This window comes from Pinus tabuliformis, chromosome 8, assembly GCF_031772625.1.
Source record: "Pinus tabuliformis cultivar Carrire ecotype Pingquan chromosome 8, CPIR1, whole genome shotgun sequence".
In the NCBI taxonomy this organism is placed as follows: Eukaryota; Viridiplantae; Streptophyta; class Pinopsida; order Pinales; family Pinaceae; genus Pinus; species Pinus tabuliformis.
In genome coordinates, this window is record NC_142294.1 from 1,033,329,212 (window position 1) to 1,033,348,256 (window position 19,045).

At 41.6% G+C, this 19,045-nt stretch overlaps 1 protein-coding gene across 1 annotated transcript in view; it reads right to left on the reverse strand.

Moving 5' to 3' along the window:
- Positions 1 to 1,083: 1,083 nt before the first annotated feature.
- Positions 1,084 to 19,045, reverse strand: part of LOC149238893 (protein transport protein SEC23 E-like) — a 345,793-nt gene continuing 327,831 nt past the window's right edge. Inside the window, 3 exon segments of the mRNA XM_089373218.1 lie at positions 1,084 to 1,488; positions 1,491 to 1,553; positions 1,706 to 1,810. Of these exon segments, the coding sequence (XP_089229344.1) occupies positions 1,408 to 1,488; positions 1,491 to 1,553; positions 1,706 to 1,810 (249 nt within the window). The 3' untranslated portion in view covers positions 1,084 to 1,407.

The following is a 19,045-nucleotide window of genomic DNA, read 5'->3' on the forward strand; positions in this document are numbered from 1 at the left end:
GAAAGAAAAGGTTCTTATTGCTCAATTAAGGACCAACTCACATCAACTTCGGTGTGAAACAGGACAGTGGAAAAGGCCTAAAGAAGCTTAGGAAGAAAGGGTGTGTACATTTTTTGCACATCTGGGGCTGTGGAATCGGAAAAACATTTCATTTGGAATGTGATGCATTCAAAGACATCAGAGAAAGTTATGAGAACATGTTAGCATCAGTTTCTTGGCATTGTCTTTTTAGCGAGGGGATTGTTGGAAGGTTGGGCCAGCTCATCATCAATTTGAATCGGAAAAGCACTGAATTGCAAAGAGCGAAAAAAAGGGAACTAATGGTCTCATAGACTATTTTTAGTCTCATGGACCTTAAAATATCATTTCATTTTCTACCCCTATCGTATCTTTGATTTTATAAAAGTTTACCATACCCTTTTCAAAACTTGCATCCTTATCCATTCATGTTTCTATGATTCGTTCAACTTAGTTGAATGAATGTCTCTGAACTTACGACATTTGCTAGATTGTTTGCTTCGACAAGTAGTCGTAAGATATTTTACCACTGAGAGGACATCGAAATTGTATATAATTTTGTTGCTTCTAATTTGAAATTTGATCGATGATATACAACCAATACACTTGACGTTTCTATGGTATATGCATGCATTCATCTCCGAATGTATGTATGTATGCATGCGTGCATGTCATGCACCCCCAAACCCAAACAAACATGGATTTTGAAAATGGCCCTGCCATATCGGGACCGGGACTAGCACCAGCACCTGCACCTATATTCGCAACTGGGTTCATGAACCATGCATATCTTGATTATTTCCCACTCAAATAGAGATTTGATTCATTCTTAACATGAAATTGATCATAACCATCTTGCCTTGAAATTAGTTTTAATCTCTTTATATGCTATGTTATATCAGAATTCAAACTCATGCATGTTAAAAAGAGATGCTAAAAATGGTGCCAATGCTTAAGCTCCAATATTGATTCTAGTTTGTAGGCTTTCGCTTTGAAATCAAATCTAAGAGATGTAGAAATTCTTATCTTTTGTTTAGATTAAGATGACTACTGCAAAGTCCAAAATAAAAACGCAAGTTGCTGCTTGAAACAATTAAATGATTATCACAAACCGATGACACAATGGCCAAAATTGTGTTCCATAGTACCATACCCAAGCTAAAGTTCAGTTAATATAAAAGGCTTGCCTGACACCAATTAATTAGTATTACCCTAAGATTCGGAGACCGGCATATCTGAATAACTCCAATGCAGTAGTACAGGAGTGAAAAATAGAAGGCCAAACCTAATCTTTAATATGTTGAAGTACAAGCCCGAACACCCGTACATTACAGAGATCTCCAACGAATTAGAAAATTTATATGATGCTGATGAATGAACTGGTTGTGACTATGACTGAACAGCCAATCTTTGAAGATGCTCCATAAAGGTCTGAAAGCTCACATCATCCGTAAAAATAATATCTCCTCCGGTGGAGGCCCCACGTCCGAATTGTAAGTTGCAGAAGGATTCAACTTTGCCAGTAAAAACCGTGCCTACACATTTGTATGATGTACAGATAATTGCAGAGAAAAAAACCACACTAAGAAGGAAGAATACAAAGGAAATACCTTTTGAAGCAAATTCATCACATAGAAATACCAGATAAGACAGAAAAACAAGAATTGAAAAGAAATTAGTAAATTACCTGTGAGCGATGTTGGTCACAGACAACTAAGCGTGGCACGGGAAAACGCTCGTTAAGTATTGAATCAGCATAATCTCTAGGGGCTTGCAATAATTGAGAAAAAGCCTACGAAGTTGAAAAAGCAAAAGTAATTTAATAAATATTCAATTATGAGATTTGTTTAATTTAATAAATATTTGAATTTTTATTAGCTTCTTTTATTTCTTCTTTTGTCTTTTCATCATCAAGCAACTGTCAAAACCAAAAGCATGAAAATAAATAAAGACAGCAAGTGACATGACATAGTATGTAGACTCTCAGCCAAGGCAAAACCCCTCTCCTAAGGGAAAGCCCAAAAAAATTCTTCTCTTCTTTAAGAACCAAATCAAACGAGACAACTAAGACCACTAGACCAACAACAAGACCACTTCCATCCACCAAGTCATCCTTCCAACCATTCTTTCTTCATGAAGACAATTATGCACAAGTCAACAAGCCTTTGACCATCCAAAGTCAACTTAAACCTGCTCCAAACAATGTCCTGGCCTTCCTTCTTATCCCTGCAACTACGACCTGTACCTTTGGCCCTGCCATCTGTTCCTAATACCTATGCTTCAGATTTCCTCACACGTGTGAGCCATAATAGTAGGATTTCGGTTCTTCAAGTCTTGATAAGAGCTTTCTTTTACTTGAGTTTTTCCTCCTCTTTATTAGTCTTTCTCGCACTTCTTTTTCCACATGAGTTGCAGATCAAATTCCTCGATTAGATTATGTCACAATGGATGGAAGTCACCGTATATTTATAGTCTCCACGAGGGATGAAATTTCTTCATGAGGCCGACTTTGATAGATGAAGCCCATTTGGTGGAGGGATAAAACTCATTTTTGACACACAAATATTTTTCTTTTTTACATAAAGAACCCAGAAAAGGTCTAATACATGGTGACTACGACTATGACTTATGGAATACACTTAAAAGCACTCAATGGGTGCTTTGGCCTATAAACAAAATAAATAAAACATGAAACTCATGCTTACAATAATTTTTTTTTTTTTTTTTTTTTTTTCTTCTTTATAATAATTTATTTTCTTCTCTTTACAAATACACAAGAATTACATTATGTCAAGAGCTAAACAACAATTATGAAGATCGAAACTAGTTACATTTTCAACAGATTCCTCCCTTAGGTTGTCTACCAGGGGAACTTATTTGTGGTCGGGGAGATGTACCTTGTGTATATCACTGAGATAGGGATTCCTCCCTTAGGGTGTGGGCCGGGAGACCTTGTTTATGGTCGGGGAGATATACCTTGTGGATATGATTGGTTTGGCTTCATTGATTGATCCCACTTGTTGTGATGGATGTTATATATCTTCCCTTATGATGAGACTGACGATCTCTCCCTTACGCTGTGGGTCAGGAGACCTGTGGATTGGTCGAGGACATTGATCTTGAGAGAGAAAATGAAAAGTATCTCCCTAGCTAAGAGGGAGTCAGAAATATCGTAGTCATGGTCAGTGTTTTCAACATGTAAATTTAAATGTTTTCCTCCAATAATTCAAGTCGGCCCACTATTATTTTAGGTCATCCAAGCCCCCAAGAGGCACCCATTCGACCCCCCTTTGAAGTCTATATAAAGGAGAGCCTTCCTCCTCATTTAGCACATTGACTTTGTCTTCTCTATCTTTGTTCCAACAAATTTTAGAAGGAGAAAAAGAGGGTTGAATTTCAAAACAAGGGTTTTGGAATTCATTTTGTTCTTGGGTATTGGTTTGGCTATTATCTTGATGGCGTTTCTGATGTATTGATGAATCTTGCACTCTCTCTCTCATAAGGAAAACTTTATGTGTTTTCCCCTTGTGGGTTTTGCCCTGGCCTCAAGCCTAATTTTTGTCTCTTGTCTCATAGTTACATGGTTATTCTCTACTGCTCTTTCATGCTTTAATGGTTGATATTTTCTTTTGTATAATAGCTTAATGATTTTAAATGGATGCTATCAGTGAATTAATGATCATTGGAAGTAGTTATCATGTAGAAGAAAAATTAATTCTAGTTTATGCCCTAGAAAATCAACAACCCAAAATGAACCCAAAATTATATCATTATCATCACAAAATAAGTATCTAACAATGAATTGTGATATGAAAGTATACTATCCAATGTTTAGAGGTAAAATATTTAGTTCATATTGTTTTTCATCCCATGGGCCTATCGTTTCAATTATATTTGGCTTAGAAATCACCAATTGGTTAGCACATTCAATACTAATATAATTATTATCTATAATAGGAGAAATAGAAATATCAACATTTTCCCTGCGATTGTCCCTTTGAGTCCAAGTAACATGAAAACATGCATTGTTTAGGTTTTAGGAGATGTTAATTTTTTCTCATCACTAAACTCCATTTTTCTTTTCTCAAATTCTCGTTATATTTCATTTAAGCTTAAAAATTTATGATTTAGGCATTATTTTTACAATACCTTGGTTTTTTCCTTTGTAACTTTTAGAATTTAATGAAGAGTAATATCACAGATTCATGAATTTTAGGATATCAAATGTGACAATCAATCTAGCTCACCAAATTAAATATCCAAAATATTTTGAATGTAAAGAAATCAATTTCAAGATAAAATAATATATACCAAATAAATGTACAAGAATTAATACGATATAATGAATGATTACAAATGACGCTCCTCTTATAAATAACTAGGCAGAGGTGTCTTTTCATCAAACACCATGTCCTTTAATTGAGATACGTATTATCATTAGGATGTGTCTTCAGAGCAAAAACTTCATAGCAATGTAGTATTCATCTACAAGTAGAATAAATATGCATGTTTTTCTTCTATATATGTGTGTGTGTGTGCATGTGCGTGCGCAAAACATACAAAATATATGAAAACAAGCATATTTTGTGTTATTTACTACATTGCTATGAAATTCAAAATGTCATCAATAGTACATTAATGACTAAGCATTCAAACATCAACCATCTAGCAAATACAAACAAACATAAAAACTTTTAAGCCATATGATACAAAGTAAACAACTAACTCATCGAATGAAACTAGGGTATCAATCCACTGTCAACATGAATAAATAGTTACTTTTACAAAATAGGCCATCTGTGTACTCAAGTGCGAAGATTGAAAGGTCCAAAAGACTAAACCGACCCAGTTGCTAAAGACTATGAGTCTATGACATATAAAGTAGTGAAAAGGGAGAAATAATTATTCTAATTTGTATCTACTTTCCCTTCTTCTTTGCACCACCACAATTATCGCATGAACATTCAAATGGTAGTAGTGAAGTTGAAGCAAGAGATAGTTGTATACAAGTAGATGGAAGTGGAACTAAAGATGATGCCCTGGCCCCACAATGTTGAAGCTAGAGTCCTGGTTAGGGGGGACCATGGCAATGGATGGCAATGGCATCTAAATACTATCATCATCATCACTAGTAAGACCATTCTCCAATTGCTCCAAAACCAATACTCCATCCTCCAAATAATCCTCCTCTAGATTATTATCCCAAGTATTAAATGATTTATCCATCTTTGACTCCTCACAGTAATGGAACAACAATCACAAAATGTAAGCACATAAACCAAGCTCTCTAATGGGTTTACATTCAAGTTATTTCTTTTGACAATGTGGATGAAACTATACGTGCTCAACATGTCTCTTAAGAAGGCATGCTCGCCACTTGTGAAACAAATTCCCTCGATCTCTAATTGCATGGTTGGTCCCAAAGACACCATTACCACTAATGTAAAGGCTTAATTATCTCCATACACTCCTCATCAAGGATGAGTTTGTCTAATGCTTGCATAATCAATATGAACCTTTGGACCTTGGTGCGGTTTTCTCTTCACCCTGCTATCAAGTGGTGGCACTGTAAGCCATGAATGCTTGGGGAGTGCCTAAGGAGCACCTTGAAAGTACACCCCCAAGGGCATGCCAAGGAGCCATAGAGGGAGCTCCTTGGACACTCTAGCTTAGAGCATGGTTTTGGGGTGGGAGTGGCCCTTGGGAGTGTTGGAAAATGTAACTTGTGTCGGTTTTCATAATGAAAGATATTTATTAAAGAATTTATTTTTATTATTTTATCAAGCATGTTCTTCATGCTTTAGAAGTCAAAAGGAGTCAAAACAATATGTATTTGAAACATGTCATTTGACATTTGAAAAGATAGAATTTTTTATTTTTATTTTGGTCAATTAAAGATAGTCAAAAGGTTCAGGTCGACCCTCTCTCAATCAAAGTTGGTCTATATGGCTATTTGATACCTCATGGACAGCTATATATATAGGAGAAACTTCAACCTATTGGCATGCATGAAGTTTTGAAGAGAAAACTCAAATTCCTTGATTGGAATACAGAGAAACAAGCCAAAGTTTAGAAGAGACAAAGGAAAGTCAAAAATAAGAAGATCGAACCCTACTTTTGTTCCATTACAGTCACACATGTGAGTTTCCGAAAATTTTGTGACAAGGCCGAGAAAATCTGAGGTACCCAGTTGTTTTTGACAAGGCCGAAAATCTGAGTTTTCCGAAAGGTAACAAGGCCGAGAACTTTGTAGTTGAAGCAAAGTTTGAAAAAGGTTCACTATATTCTGAGCAAAATGAAGGAGGTTGACTACATTTGACTTTGACTTGAGATGAAGGATGACTTGGAACCTTTAAGGGAGTCTTTGGTATTGGTTGGATATCTCATTTTGACTTGATTCAATAAGAAGAGGATTGTTGGATTTTCCCCCTTGTGGGGTTTGCCCTAACTTGAAAGCCTAAATTTTGTGTCTCTTGCATCTTTGAGATGTTGGAAGAATAATTTGTGAAATTGCTTGATGAAGAAAGAATAATAGGCGAAGAAGAGAGATGGAGTGCTACGTGGTCGACTGTAAGGGTTTTGGTTAACACTCACCGTTACCTGTTACCTCTCTGCCCGCGTACCTGTTGCTGCCTGTTAACCGGCCCGATTTTTCAGGTCCATCTGTCACTTTCAGGATGTCTTCAGCTATAATGGGTGAATCTATGGAAACGGAGGAGTTGGTTGATTATTCAGAAGACCCGCACCCAGAACAGGTGATATTCGGATGCCCTAATTTTCCATCTACAGCAACAGGTCCTAGCCGTCCACCGATCCCATCGCTGCATAGACCCTCTCCAGTGGTTACCCTGCTGGATCATCGCTCTGCCCATCACTCTACTGGAAATTCTCCCCGGGGTTCTCCTGCTTTGTATCTTCCCCCTCTATCACCTCGAACCCTACACTTTCTGTCGACTGTTATTCCTCCGTCGCCCTCTTTTGACCCGCATCCGCAAAATACTACCTTCTTCGCTGCAACATCTTCGGGTCCTCCACTACCGGTTGCTGCAATCCCTTCTGTTTCCCTTCACTCGCCCTCGGGTTGTTTTGAGGCTCTGGCTGTTAAGGTTAGACCTGCAAAATCAATCCATTTGGAAGGCTCCCCAGATCCATTAGTGGATCACCCATCTGCACCACGTACTGGGAAGAAAAGAACTAAGTGTGTTAAAGCGACCTCAAGGGATATCTCGATTCGTTTCGGAGAAACCTCTGCTATAGGGGAAGCAGCTATCATGGCGAGTACCATACTTGTTGGACATGTCCGCGGGAGGGCGTATTCGGCGACCCGGCTCACCCAATGGGTAAAGGAAATCTGGGGAGGGGTCCTCAAGGAATTACCTGAGGTGCAAGTTTTACCTAGAGGTTGGTTTGCCCTTCACTTTGCAAAGGAGAACTATACAGACTTGGTGTTGGCTAGGTATTGGCACATTGAGATGGTGTCGGTTCTGTTAAAGAGATGGAGCCCTCTCTTTGATCCGGAGAGAGAACAAATTGGGGCTGGTCCACTGTGGGTTCGTCTGCCGGGGCTCCCTCTACAGTACTGGAGTGAGGAGGTTTTCATTCGCATTGGGAATGCTCTGGGATCATATCTTGACCATGATCGAACCTTCGTGGAGTCAAGGAACAGAACCCTAGCTCGCATCTTGGTATACCTGGATACCCGCGAAGGTTTGGAGGAGAAGATTACCCTGCACTGGGGGAAATTTACAAGGGTACAAATATTGGACTACGAAGGGGTTCCATTTCGTTGCCATCGCTGCCACAAGGTGGGGCATATATTCAAGGACTGCCCCCTCAACAAGAAACTGGATGAAACCCCAACGCCTTCCAATGTACCCTCAAGGACTATCTCACTGGCCACCTTGCGTACTCCGGTGCCAGGACCTCCCATTATCAACCCTCAAGGTGTATCAAGAGTCGCTCGCAAAACTCTCTCACCGCCGGTGACCACATCTCAGGTTGCTGCTGAAGCTGTCGCTGCTTCGGGTACATCTCTCTCTCCTCCTTTATCATGTTTTTCTCCTAGCTCCTCATTGCATATTCCATCCATGTCTGTTGCATACTACACTTTACCCACTTCTCCGGTCTATGCTCCATCGGCGCCCTCCTTGCATTCTCTCCCCTCGCCCTCCTCTTCTCCATCCTCATCTCAGGGGTCAAAGCATCATTATAATCTGCGCCCTCGCTTTCACCCCCATGGATCCCATCTAAAAATTGCTAGTTTGGGTCTTGTAACTTCGGGGTCGACTCCCTTGACTGCCCGAGGGAGAAAATCATTTATGTCCAAAGCTATCAGGCGTGCTGGAGCGGAGGTGGCCTCTGGTCGCCAATCCACTATTGACGGGGTTCTTAGAGCAACGAACACCCCTGGCAATCTCCCTCCATGAAGTGCCTTTCCTTTAATTGCAGAGGCTTGGCTAGTGCCTCCAAGAAACTAGCTCTACACAGACTATTTGAGACTGATCCTGTCGACATCATTCTCCTCCAAGAAACCCTCGGCCCAGCTGACCCTATCTCTGATTCTTTATCCTCTATTATCCCGAGATGGAAGTTTTTTGCTATGGATTCTACTGGAAGATCGGGGGGCCTCGCGATAGGCTACAATCCATCTACCATCAAAGCACAAGCTACATGGGGAGGACAGGGGTTTATGGGCATAGACCTCTTCTCGGCCGACCTAGGGACCAGCCTTAGGGTTATTAACATCTACGGCCCCTGTCAACATAGGGAGAATTTCTGGAATCATTTGTTGGGACTATCCATCTTCTCTGCTGACAACATCATTATTGGGGGTGATTTAAATTTCTCCCTGGGATATGGTGAATCTTGGGGATCCATGGCTCAAGTAGACTCGATCACAGGTTATATGACAGATCTTTTGGAGAGACATAATCTAATTGATGTCCCTATGCACAAACCACTCCCTACTTGGAGGAACATAAGAATTAGAGAGGCTGCACTTGCCCGCAGATTGGACAGATTTATCATGAAAGGAACCCTTATTCAACATATGCATTTCTACAAACAATGGGTTGGAACTGGAGGCATTTCGGATCACTACCCTATATACCTGGAGATCTTGGGACCTCACAAAAAGCCAAAAGCCCCATTCAAGTTCAATCACGGCTAGCTTCAGGATCCTTCATATATCAATATGGTCAAGGAATTTTGGAATACAAACCCGATTGACAGGTCAGAATCCTTGGCAAAAGGTTTCTTCTCTAACCTATCTCAGCTGAAGCACCTCTCTATTAAATGGGCCAAAGAAAAACACCAAAAGGATAACTCATCCCTTCTGCTCATTGAATCAGAACTCTCCACACTATTGGATGAACGAGGATTAGGGTTTTCCACAGCAGATGATAAATCCCACCTAGTGGTTCTAGAAAACTAGAAGTCAAAGATTTTAAAAGACAGAGAGGAATCCATGCATCTTCGTAGCAGAGCCATTTGGTTAAAAGCAGGAGATGACAACACTCAGTTTTTCCATAATTATGCAAAAGGTAGAAAGGTCCAAAATACCATCTGGAATATCCCATTGCCAGAGGGTGGAGTGGCTAACTCCTTCAATAAGCTCTCACACCTGGGATCTTCTCACTTCAAGAATCTCTACAAACAACCTCCTGGCTCGACTATTGCCAATATTATCAACATTGTTGGACACTTCCCCAGGTTTGTAAATGAGGATGACGCAGAGGCATTATATGACCCAGTGACACCTGGGGAACTTGAGGGCACGCTAAAATGGTTTAAAAAGGAAAAAAGCCCAAGCCCGAACGGTTGTACCATCGAGTTCTACATTGCTTTCTATGAACTGCTCAGCGATGATTTACTAAGGGTTGTGGAGGAATGCAGGATATCAGGGTCACTTTACAATGCCATCAATTCGACATTCATAGCCCTTATTCCCAAATTGGACTCCCCTTCCTCCTTTGATGATTACCGCCCCATTTCTCTGTGCAATGTGCTCTATAAGATCATCTCCAAGATCATTGCAAATCGCCTCAGACCTATCCTATCACGTAATATTGCCCCTCAATAATTTGCTTTCCTTGAACATCGTCAGATACATGAAGCCATTGGTTCGGCCCAAGAAGCCTTTCACACCATCTGGACCAGACACCATAAGGCCATTATCCTAAAGATTGACTTGGCAAAGGCTTTTGATCGAGTTAGCTGGCTCTACATCAAGACGCTCCTCATCCATCTGGGCTTCCCCAACAATTTCATTACCTGGATCATGCCTTGCATCACCACTCCCACCTTCAGTGTTCTGATCAATGGGTCGGCATCTCAGTTTTTCCACTCTAAATGAGGTCTTAGGAAGGGTTGTCCTCTGTCTCCCCTACTTTTCCTAATTGTCATGGATGGTCTGAGTCGATTTATTGCTTCAGTTAAGAGAAATGGGGATCTTTGTGGTCTCAAAATATGTGATGATTGCTTTCTCACCCATCTTCTTTTTGTAGACGATGTCATGATCTTCCATGATGGTAGCATCAGGGACTCTTGCTCATTTTCCAAAATTCTCACCCTTTTTTCATCTGCCACTGGGATGCTTGCAAATCATTCAAAATCATCTATCATTCTTACCAGAACTTCTATCCATGAGTCTCAATTTGCTCGACAACTATTTCCATTCTGCAATAGTCCCTTAGATCGTGGTCTTAAATATTTAGGTTTCTGGATCAAGCCTGTCACCCAAAAGATAGCTGACTGGATCTGGCTCGTCTCAAAACTGGAAAAGCGGCTAAACATATGGAGTCACCGATATCTATCTAGAGCTGGTAGACTTGTATTGGTTAAATCTGTTTTGGAGGCAACACCGGCCTTTTGGATGGCTCTCGCATGGATTCCAAGGAACATCTTGGCAAGGTTACATCAATTATGCAACAGATATCTTTGGAATGGGAACCAGGACAAATGGATATTTGCATGGGTGGCATGGAAGAAGATGGCGTTGCCCAAAAAATGGGGAGGTTGAGGTTTAAAAGACCTGCCCACATTTGCACAGGCTCTTGCAGCAAAAATGGGGTGAACGTTACTCACAGGTCATAATCTCTGGACTAGCATCACATACCACAAATATATCTAGCCTCTGCACATAATGGATTGGATTCGGCTTCCAAATTGGCCCAAATCCGGCATCTCTTCTGTATGGAAAGCACTTCTAATATCCATGCCTCTCATCAAGGATAACCTGGTTTGGAAAATCAACGATGGATCTTTGGCTCGTATCGGTACAGACCCATGGAATGGGTGTGGAGGCAGACATCTATTACCCGAGGCACTCATACAGCACATAAACTCACTCGAGATTAAAGTACTCGCTGACATCGCGGATCCACTCAATTCATCCATTTTACAACAATGCTAGAAATCCGCACTACAGATCAATCTTCCACCCCACTGGCACCAGGAATGGTCCGATTATATATCTGCTTTATCAGAATCTCACATCAGGATTAAACAGGGTCCGGATGAACTTATTTGGAATCAATCTGAGCATGGAATGTATACAACAAAAGCGGGCTATTTAGCGTTGATCTCTCATACGGTACTGGATCTCATCTCATTTTGGTGGAAGGCAATATGGAAACTCACTGCGCCTCCACGGACAAAACTCTTTTTTTGGTGTATTCTAAAAGGTATAGTTCCCACAGGTGAGAACCTTATGCACAGAGCTATTTACGGGCCTACCTGGTGCACTCTATGTAAAAACGCAACAGAATCGATTCTTCACCTGTTCCTGAACTGCACAGCCTTGATGAACCTGTGGCAATCCGTATCCACATCTATACACTTTTCGGGTTCTTTGGAAGGCGATGATATTAACAGAGCCTGGGAATCATGGTATAACCGACATAAAGGGTCTAAACTACAGAGTCTCCCCATTATTATCAGCTGGTACCTCTGGCTGGCTCAGAACCGGTCTATATTTGATGACAAACCCGTGAACTGGCCGCACCTTTCTGCTCTTATTATATCGGCTTATAATGATATGCCTGAGCCACCCCAACCTCGCACTCGAAGACCCCGCGACCCTCCGCATATTGACAAACGTACCCCTTGGGCATTTTTTGATGGTGCTGCCCAGCAGCAGGGGTGCGGGGGTGGATTTATTTTATACATCAACGAACAACATTTCTATAAAGTCCGGATGGGATTGGGGATTGGCTCAAATAATTTCGCTGAACTCATCACTCTTCGTCATCTCATGCATTTCTCATTGGGACATCATTGCATGAACATTCATATATTTGGAGATTCGAAGATCATCATAGATTGGTTCAACAATATTACTGTTTGTCACACACATACACTCAGTAACATATTGGATGAAATAAATATATTGAAGGCTCAGTTTATTGACATTACTTGCAATCATATCTACAGGGAACACAACAGCAGTGCCGACCAACTTTCCAAGGAGGCCACGTCACTTCCCCGAGGAGAGTGGATGATCCAGGAGCAACACGGGTCAAATGCATACCAATACTATCATCGACCATATATAGACCCACAATACCATAGGGCGGTCAGCCCATGAGATACAATATCTGACATTTTTTGCTATCTTTGAACAGTATATTTTGTATATAGTGGACTGAAAACTTTTTTGCAGAGCCCTGCGTGGAAAATATGTACATATAAATAGAACAACTATAAACGAACATCCTGCGTGATGTTTCTGGTTTATATACTGATATTATAGATCATATACTGAGCCCACAGAAGGCTGACTGATACTATAGCATATGCATAGTGCATCTACAATATGTAATTTTTTAAGTTAATGAAAGATTGTGATTTTTCCAATGGAAAAAAGAAGAAAGAATAATAAATAACAAAAGAAAGAAGATTAAGACTCACAAGTAATTACCAAGTAAGAAAATCCATTATCTTTGATTTTCTAACATGGTTCAAAGCTAAGGTGAAAAGGAGACACTATTACTAGATAAAAGATAGAAGGTCATCTTTGGAGCAGTTATATTTGAAGACATCTCCAATAGAACAGTTTAGTAGCAGCTTTCTTCCAATCCTACATGTCTAATTCAATGGCTTTTGTATGCAAGGAGAGCAATAAGCTAGAAGGAGCATCCAACTTCAAGGCATGGAAAAAGAGAATTGACTTAGTCCTTAGAGAGAATGATGTCATGAAATTCGTTCAAGGAAAGGTTCCAACTCCAAATGAGAATAATGCCCAGGAAATGGAAAAATATGAAAAAGGGGAAATTAAGGATCAAAGAATTATCTTCGAGTCTATCAAAGACCATCTTATTATTAGTTTTTGGTAGCATTGGAAGTGCTCTAGCCTTCAGAATTGGTGGAGAGGCTAAGGCACATGAGTTCTAAAGAACCCAAAAACCGTTTGGTGAAATTCCACCTGGATTGTATTTTATTAAAATAATTAATATTTTTAATAGGGTTCCTAAGTCTAAACTTAGGGAAGATAAAATATTAATGGGTATTAATCAAAATATGGATGAGAATGATCTAAAAGGCGGATCAAGTCATGTTTTAATCTTAGTCGTTGATTAGAGACTTAATCTCGGTCGTTGAAGAATCAACAGGAAAAATATAAAACGTAGAGTTGGGGTTCATTTGGAAACACACATAGAGAGGACGAATTGATCAAGAATTCGATTCCTAGGGCAGGGTTTGCTAAGGATTTCGAATTAAGTGATCATTATGCCGCAGAGGAGCAGTGAGAATCCGGGAGAAAGACTTTCCAGAGAATACAAACAGAAAGGCGAAGAGGCAGAGCAGAAAAGTTGCCTGTCACGCAGAAACTGGAATTACCAAGAATCGTCGGAACTATCGGGAACTTCCGAAACAACTGGGAAAGTTGACGTAGAGGGCAGAAGCTGGAACTGTCGGGAACAGCTAGAACTGCCAGAACTATCGGGAAAGTTGATGCAGGGGGCAAAAGCTGGAACTGTCGGGAACAGTCGAAACTTCCAGAACAACTAGGAAAGCTGACGCAGAGGGTAGAAGAGGTGATGCAGAAATAGTCGAGGTTAGCCAGTCTTGTGCCAAATCAACTGGAATTCTGCCAGGTGAAGTGAGGTAAAACTCACTCAAATTCACCGCTAGTATTTTCCCTGTAAAGGATTGCTAGATGAGCATCCTAGATTTGTATTCAAATATTTCTCCCGCATAATAATAAAACTCTCAGAGTTGTTGCACCGGTTTTCCCGCATTGGGTTTTTCCAGGGACTATTGTGTCCAAAAATAAGTGTGTCCTATGTATTTTGTTCTTTGCTCCGTTTTCTGTTTCATGAGATCAAATATTTAATTAGTGTAGGTTGCAGAAGTAATTTGCTTCAGTATTCAGATTCCAAAAGAATAACTTGATGAATGTAATTTAAAAAAAATCAAGGAGGTGAAGTAGATTCAGATTTGTTGCAATAGGGGTTCCTTGGACTAGGAATTTTCACACTTATCACTTTTGTATCAGAATTATCTACATCTCAAGAATTCTATGATACCCTGGTGAAATTATACTCTGTCAGTGCAACAGGTCACATGATAACCTTGAGAACTCAACTATATCAATCAAACATGAAAAAAGAAGACACTATAGCTTCTTATTTCATGAAGCCATCAAAAATTGAAGATCAACTTCAAGAAGCTGGTGAGAAAATATCTGATTCAGAATTAATTACAGTGGCAATCCATGCCTTACCTAATAGGAGGGACAAACCTTTATTTATAGAGGTTGTCCACTCCTCAAAAGGACATCAATCTCACTCTGAAATCTATAAGCAAGAGAGAAGACAAGGAAGGACGAAGACAAGGCAAGAAAAAGGGTTACAAGGACAGCAAAGAAAGGAGGAAGGACAACGAAGGTGCGGACTGTTTTCTAGGGCAGAAAAACAGTCACACATGCGAAGGAATAAGGACAATTTGCGGCCAGATCAACAGTGAAATTGCAGTGACATATTATTCATGGTTTCAGCTAGTAAATAGGTCTACAAGACCTCTCTCTCCAGCAAAGAAAGAAGGAAAAGACAGTGAGGTCAAGAGGATTGCCCCTAGGGTTTTTGTCACACGCACGAATTTTTCAGAAGTCTACTTATGCAGATTTGACCATAGTTGAGGGCAACACACTTAACGGTCTCATTTGGATGTGCATCCAAGTCTACAAGGTATCCAAATCAAGGGAAGAAGGCACTCTCTCTAGCGAAGCAACGAAGCCCTAATGTCCTAGGGTTTCCTAACCTAGACAAGCAGCGGAAGAAGGAAGAAGTGCTAAGAAGCCAAGTGCCGGAAGATGTGCCGGAAGTGACAGTGCAGGAAGAGGAAGGATTTGACCTATGCTTGGAGGAGATCCTAGTCAAGGGTCTAGGGTTTGGCAATTGTTCAAATAAGTAGCTTCAATAAGAGAAATCTTACAAAGGGTTTTACTCTCAAGAGTGGAGAGGGTTTGTCCCTGGTGGAGAGCCAAATTCTGTATTCTTGTTATTTGTTTTGATAGCAGTTTGATGAAGCACACACATATGCACTAATAAGAAGAAGAAGAAGAAGAATAAGCTAACAAGAAAAGTAAAAAGACTTCACAAATTATTATCAAGTCTCAGAGAATCATCACAACACTACTTTATCCTAGATTCTCTAACAGCAATAGCCCTCTGGAAGAATGTTACCATGGCCACACTAGATACACTACTGTGTCCTCCAGAAATATGTATTGTTGGGGCGAACTGAATACAAATGTTGTAAATCTCTCTACAAATATCCTCTCGATGATAATGGATGAACCTCTCTAGGGTGGTACTCGAAGTCCGTCGGAGAAAGGGTGAGCTCTCCGTTTGGAAAACTCTTGTTAAGCAGCAAGTGACCTCGCTAAACAGCTCGAGCAACATAATCAAATTCAATAAGCCAAGAATCATGAAATGAGGAGTGTTGTCTCCCTTTTATAGATTTCGTGGAGCCTTTTTCTGTCCATTTTCCCTCTTTCGTGGGTCCCTCAACCATCGATTTTCCCTCTCATGCAATTCAAACTATTGGCTTACGAAGTGCTTATTTTCCTTGTGTGAACAAAACCAAAATAACTTACTTCTAACTCTTAAGTCTCCTAATAAAATCGAATGGCCCCATCTCCTCCAAAATTGGCCTCAAAATGTAGAAATAAATCCTATTCCAAAATAATTTAGGAAGGGACATTACAGTCCTCCCCACCAAAAATTGCTCATCCTCAAGCAATGCCTAAACAAGTGCCCTCTCTAATTGTTGATCACCACTATAACCACCAATAATACTAGGCTCCCAAATGTACCATTGAGTCATCCCCAATCTCAGCACTATCCCGACATGAAGGAATCCCTCGATACCACGGTCCCAAGCCATCTTAATCAATATGAAGCACACCTTCCTCCACTCACTATCCAACCAGATACAGGTACCAAAAGCCCTCTGCATACTAGCAATAAGTAGAGCATCATGATAATGTAGGACTCTGCCCAACTCCCCATGAAATTTCCCTACTGAGTAGTCCATCTCATGCACTACAAGAGTAAACACCTGAAGATGCAATCCAATCCTGGTGAAATTGAACCCTCATCTACCCGGGCCTCCCCTAATCTCCTCCTATCGATCACCCTGCCACACTGGTAAAGTTCCCCACACCACCAATGAATCACTAAAACCAAATGGAAGATTTGGCTGACCCTCCCCATAGAAACCAGCTCACCTCTACAAGTAGTTGAACTGCTCAGCCCTGTTATGCCAAAATCTCCTGCCTATAGCAGAAGGAACCTATCTTGTTGACATCGTGACACTCTGGTCATGAATGACTGCCTAGCATGCTCGTACCAAAGCCTCCTCTCCCACAAGTCTCGGCCATAATCTATGCGATGATCGAGGCTAAGCCAATCTTGCCAAAGTGACTCAACAATGCCAGCACCTATCACTCCATAGCTAGCCCAAATCCTAAGCAATAATCTGCCTCGTCCTATAGTGACGGCTTCGGTGATCCCCCATGTGTCCGCCTATGAATGAATCAGTCTGCTTGTCATCCCGACCATGCTCACTGAGGAGTGGAGTATCCCACCAATCCACTGGATCCCTAGATCCCATAACCATATTCGAGGTCCACAACCCCTAATCCTCTGTCTACAGTTGTGATATGTTGCTAGTTTTTGGGACCCCTTTGTGCCCCGTCTCTACCTCCTGTAGGTATCCAATAGGTAGGCACCGAGCATCAAGAACCTATGCCGCAAATATCCGGTTTCTCTCCGCCTACCAAATCACACAACCAGACCCGCTATCCCAACTCCTAATGATGTGCCAAGGTACTGCCAAAATCCCACGCATCATCCTGCCAACAAGGACTACCGTCCTCCGCACCTCATGCTCACCTAACACCTCAAGCTGTCTAGATGAAAAAGCACCATGTAACTCCCTCTTGGTCACCTCCCCAAGTGTGAGCCTAAGGGTGGAACATATGCTACCTTGACAATCAACCATGCCATCCCTAAGCCTGTAACCATCAACTCATGCACCTACCAAGTGTCTCAACTGGAGAGTCTCCTCTCAACCCATGACACGCAGTGTCTCATCCAACTGCCTAGGGTGAGTCTCCCATGCCCTGTTGCCTGAATGGAGAGTGTCAAAGGGCAATAGCCAAACTATCTGCGACTGTAAGCAACATTGGAGGATGATGGGTGGGTATGTCCCAAAGAGTATGATCAAGAGTCTGCCAGAATGCTTAAGATTAATCCTACGGACGACTCTCTCTCCACCTTGGATCTACTGATAACTCCCTCGAGGCCCTGCCTCCACTAAACATGGTGTCCCCATATTCTCAACAATGTCCTCATCAATCCTAGGTGAGTTTCGTCCAATGGTACACCTATTGTCCCTATCCATAAGTCTCCCTGGAGGCAACGCTCCAAGAGCCTGTTGCGCCACATCATGTGTCACTGCATACCACCAAGTACCACTGCACTCCTTGACATGCCAATGTATGCCGCAACCTGTCCCTGTACACTATTGGATACCCCCGGCTGCGACTATACCATCATGTGTCCTGCCTGTGTCATTGCACCTATCACTCCCCGCACATCCTCAATGCAATGCGAGTCACTCCTCCGACCCCACAATGTAAACCGACATGCTCTGGTATACCACCATGTATCTCCATGCTCCTCTGCAGGCCATTACTCCTAGCTACATAGCCCTACACACCACTAGGTGCTATGGCCTAGAATTGTGTCTATATGCATCAGATCACATCCCTCTATATAACACTAGACGCTACGACCTGACTCTGTGCAGTCTTGTGTACCACTACCTACTATCACACCACCCTGTAAGATATGGTATCCTGCATGTGCTAAAGTGTTCGCCACTCTAATAGTGACAACACCATGACATGCATCATGTCCCCTCGTCCATCCTCGTAAACTTGAGCACCCTAACTCCACTCCTACTAAAGGGGATATCTCTACTATGTCGATCCTCTATGGCCCCTGAGTCCTAAACCTCAATGGGAGAACATCGTCTCCATACAATATCCAGTCTGGTGGCCTACCCATGCCACCTCCTCCAACCAGCTCCTACCAGAGAATGTTAATCATCCTTTGCCCCCATGCACAACCAACATGCCAAAAAACCCAATGGACTCTGCTCACAAACGACCTGGCCACTAGCGTCAACTGGAACTCCCCCAAGGAATGCATGCGCTCAAGCACGGGATTGACTACCTCATCAATGCCATAGCCATCCTGCATGTCTAATATCAAATAGGAAGCATCGCTTAAATCCCAATGCCAGCTTGGGCCTCCAACACCCTCAATGTCTGAGAGCTCCCACTGAGCTTTACTCTGGACTATGACCATCTCCATGAATCTAGCCCACTCCACCAGGTACCAAGTCAGAATCTCTCGCCATCCAACCCCAAGAGAGGGATCGAATGCACAAACTCTAGCACAGAGAACAAGCCCTCCATCCTGCGAGTGTTTCACCATGCGTAGCTCATGTTGCC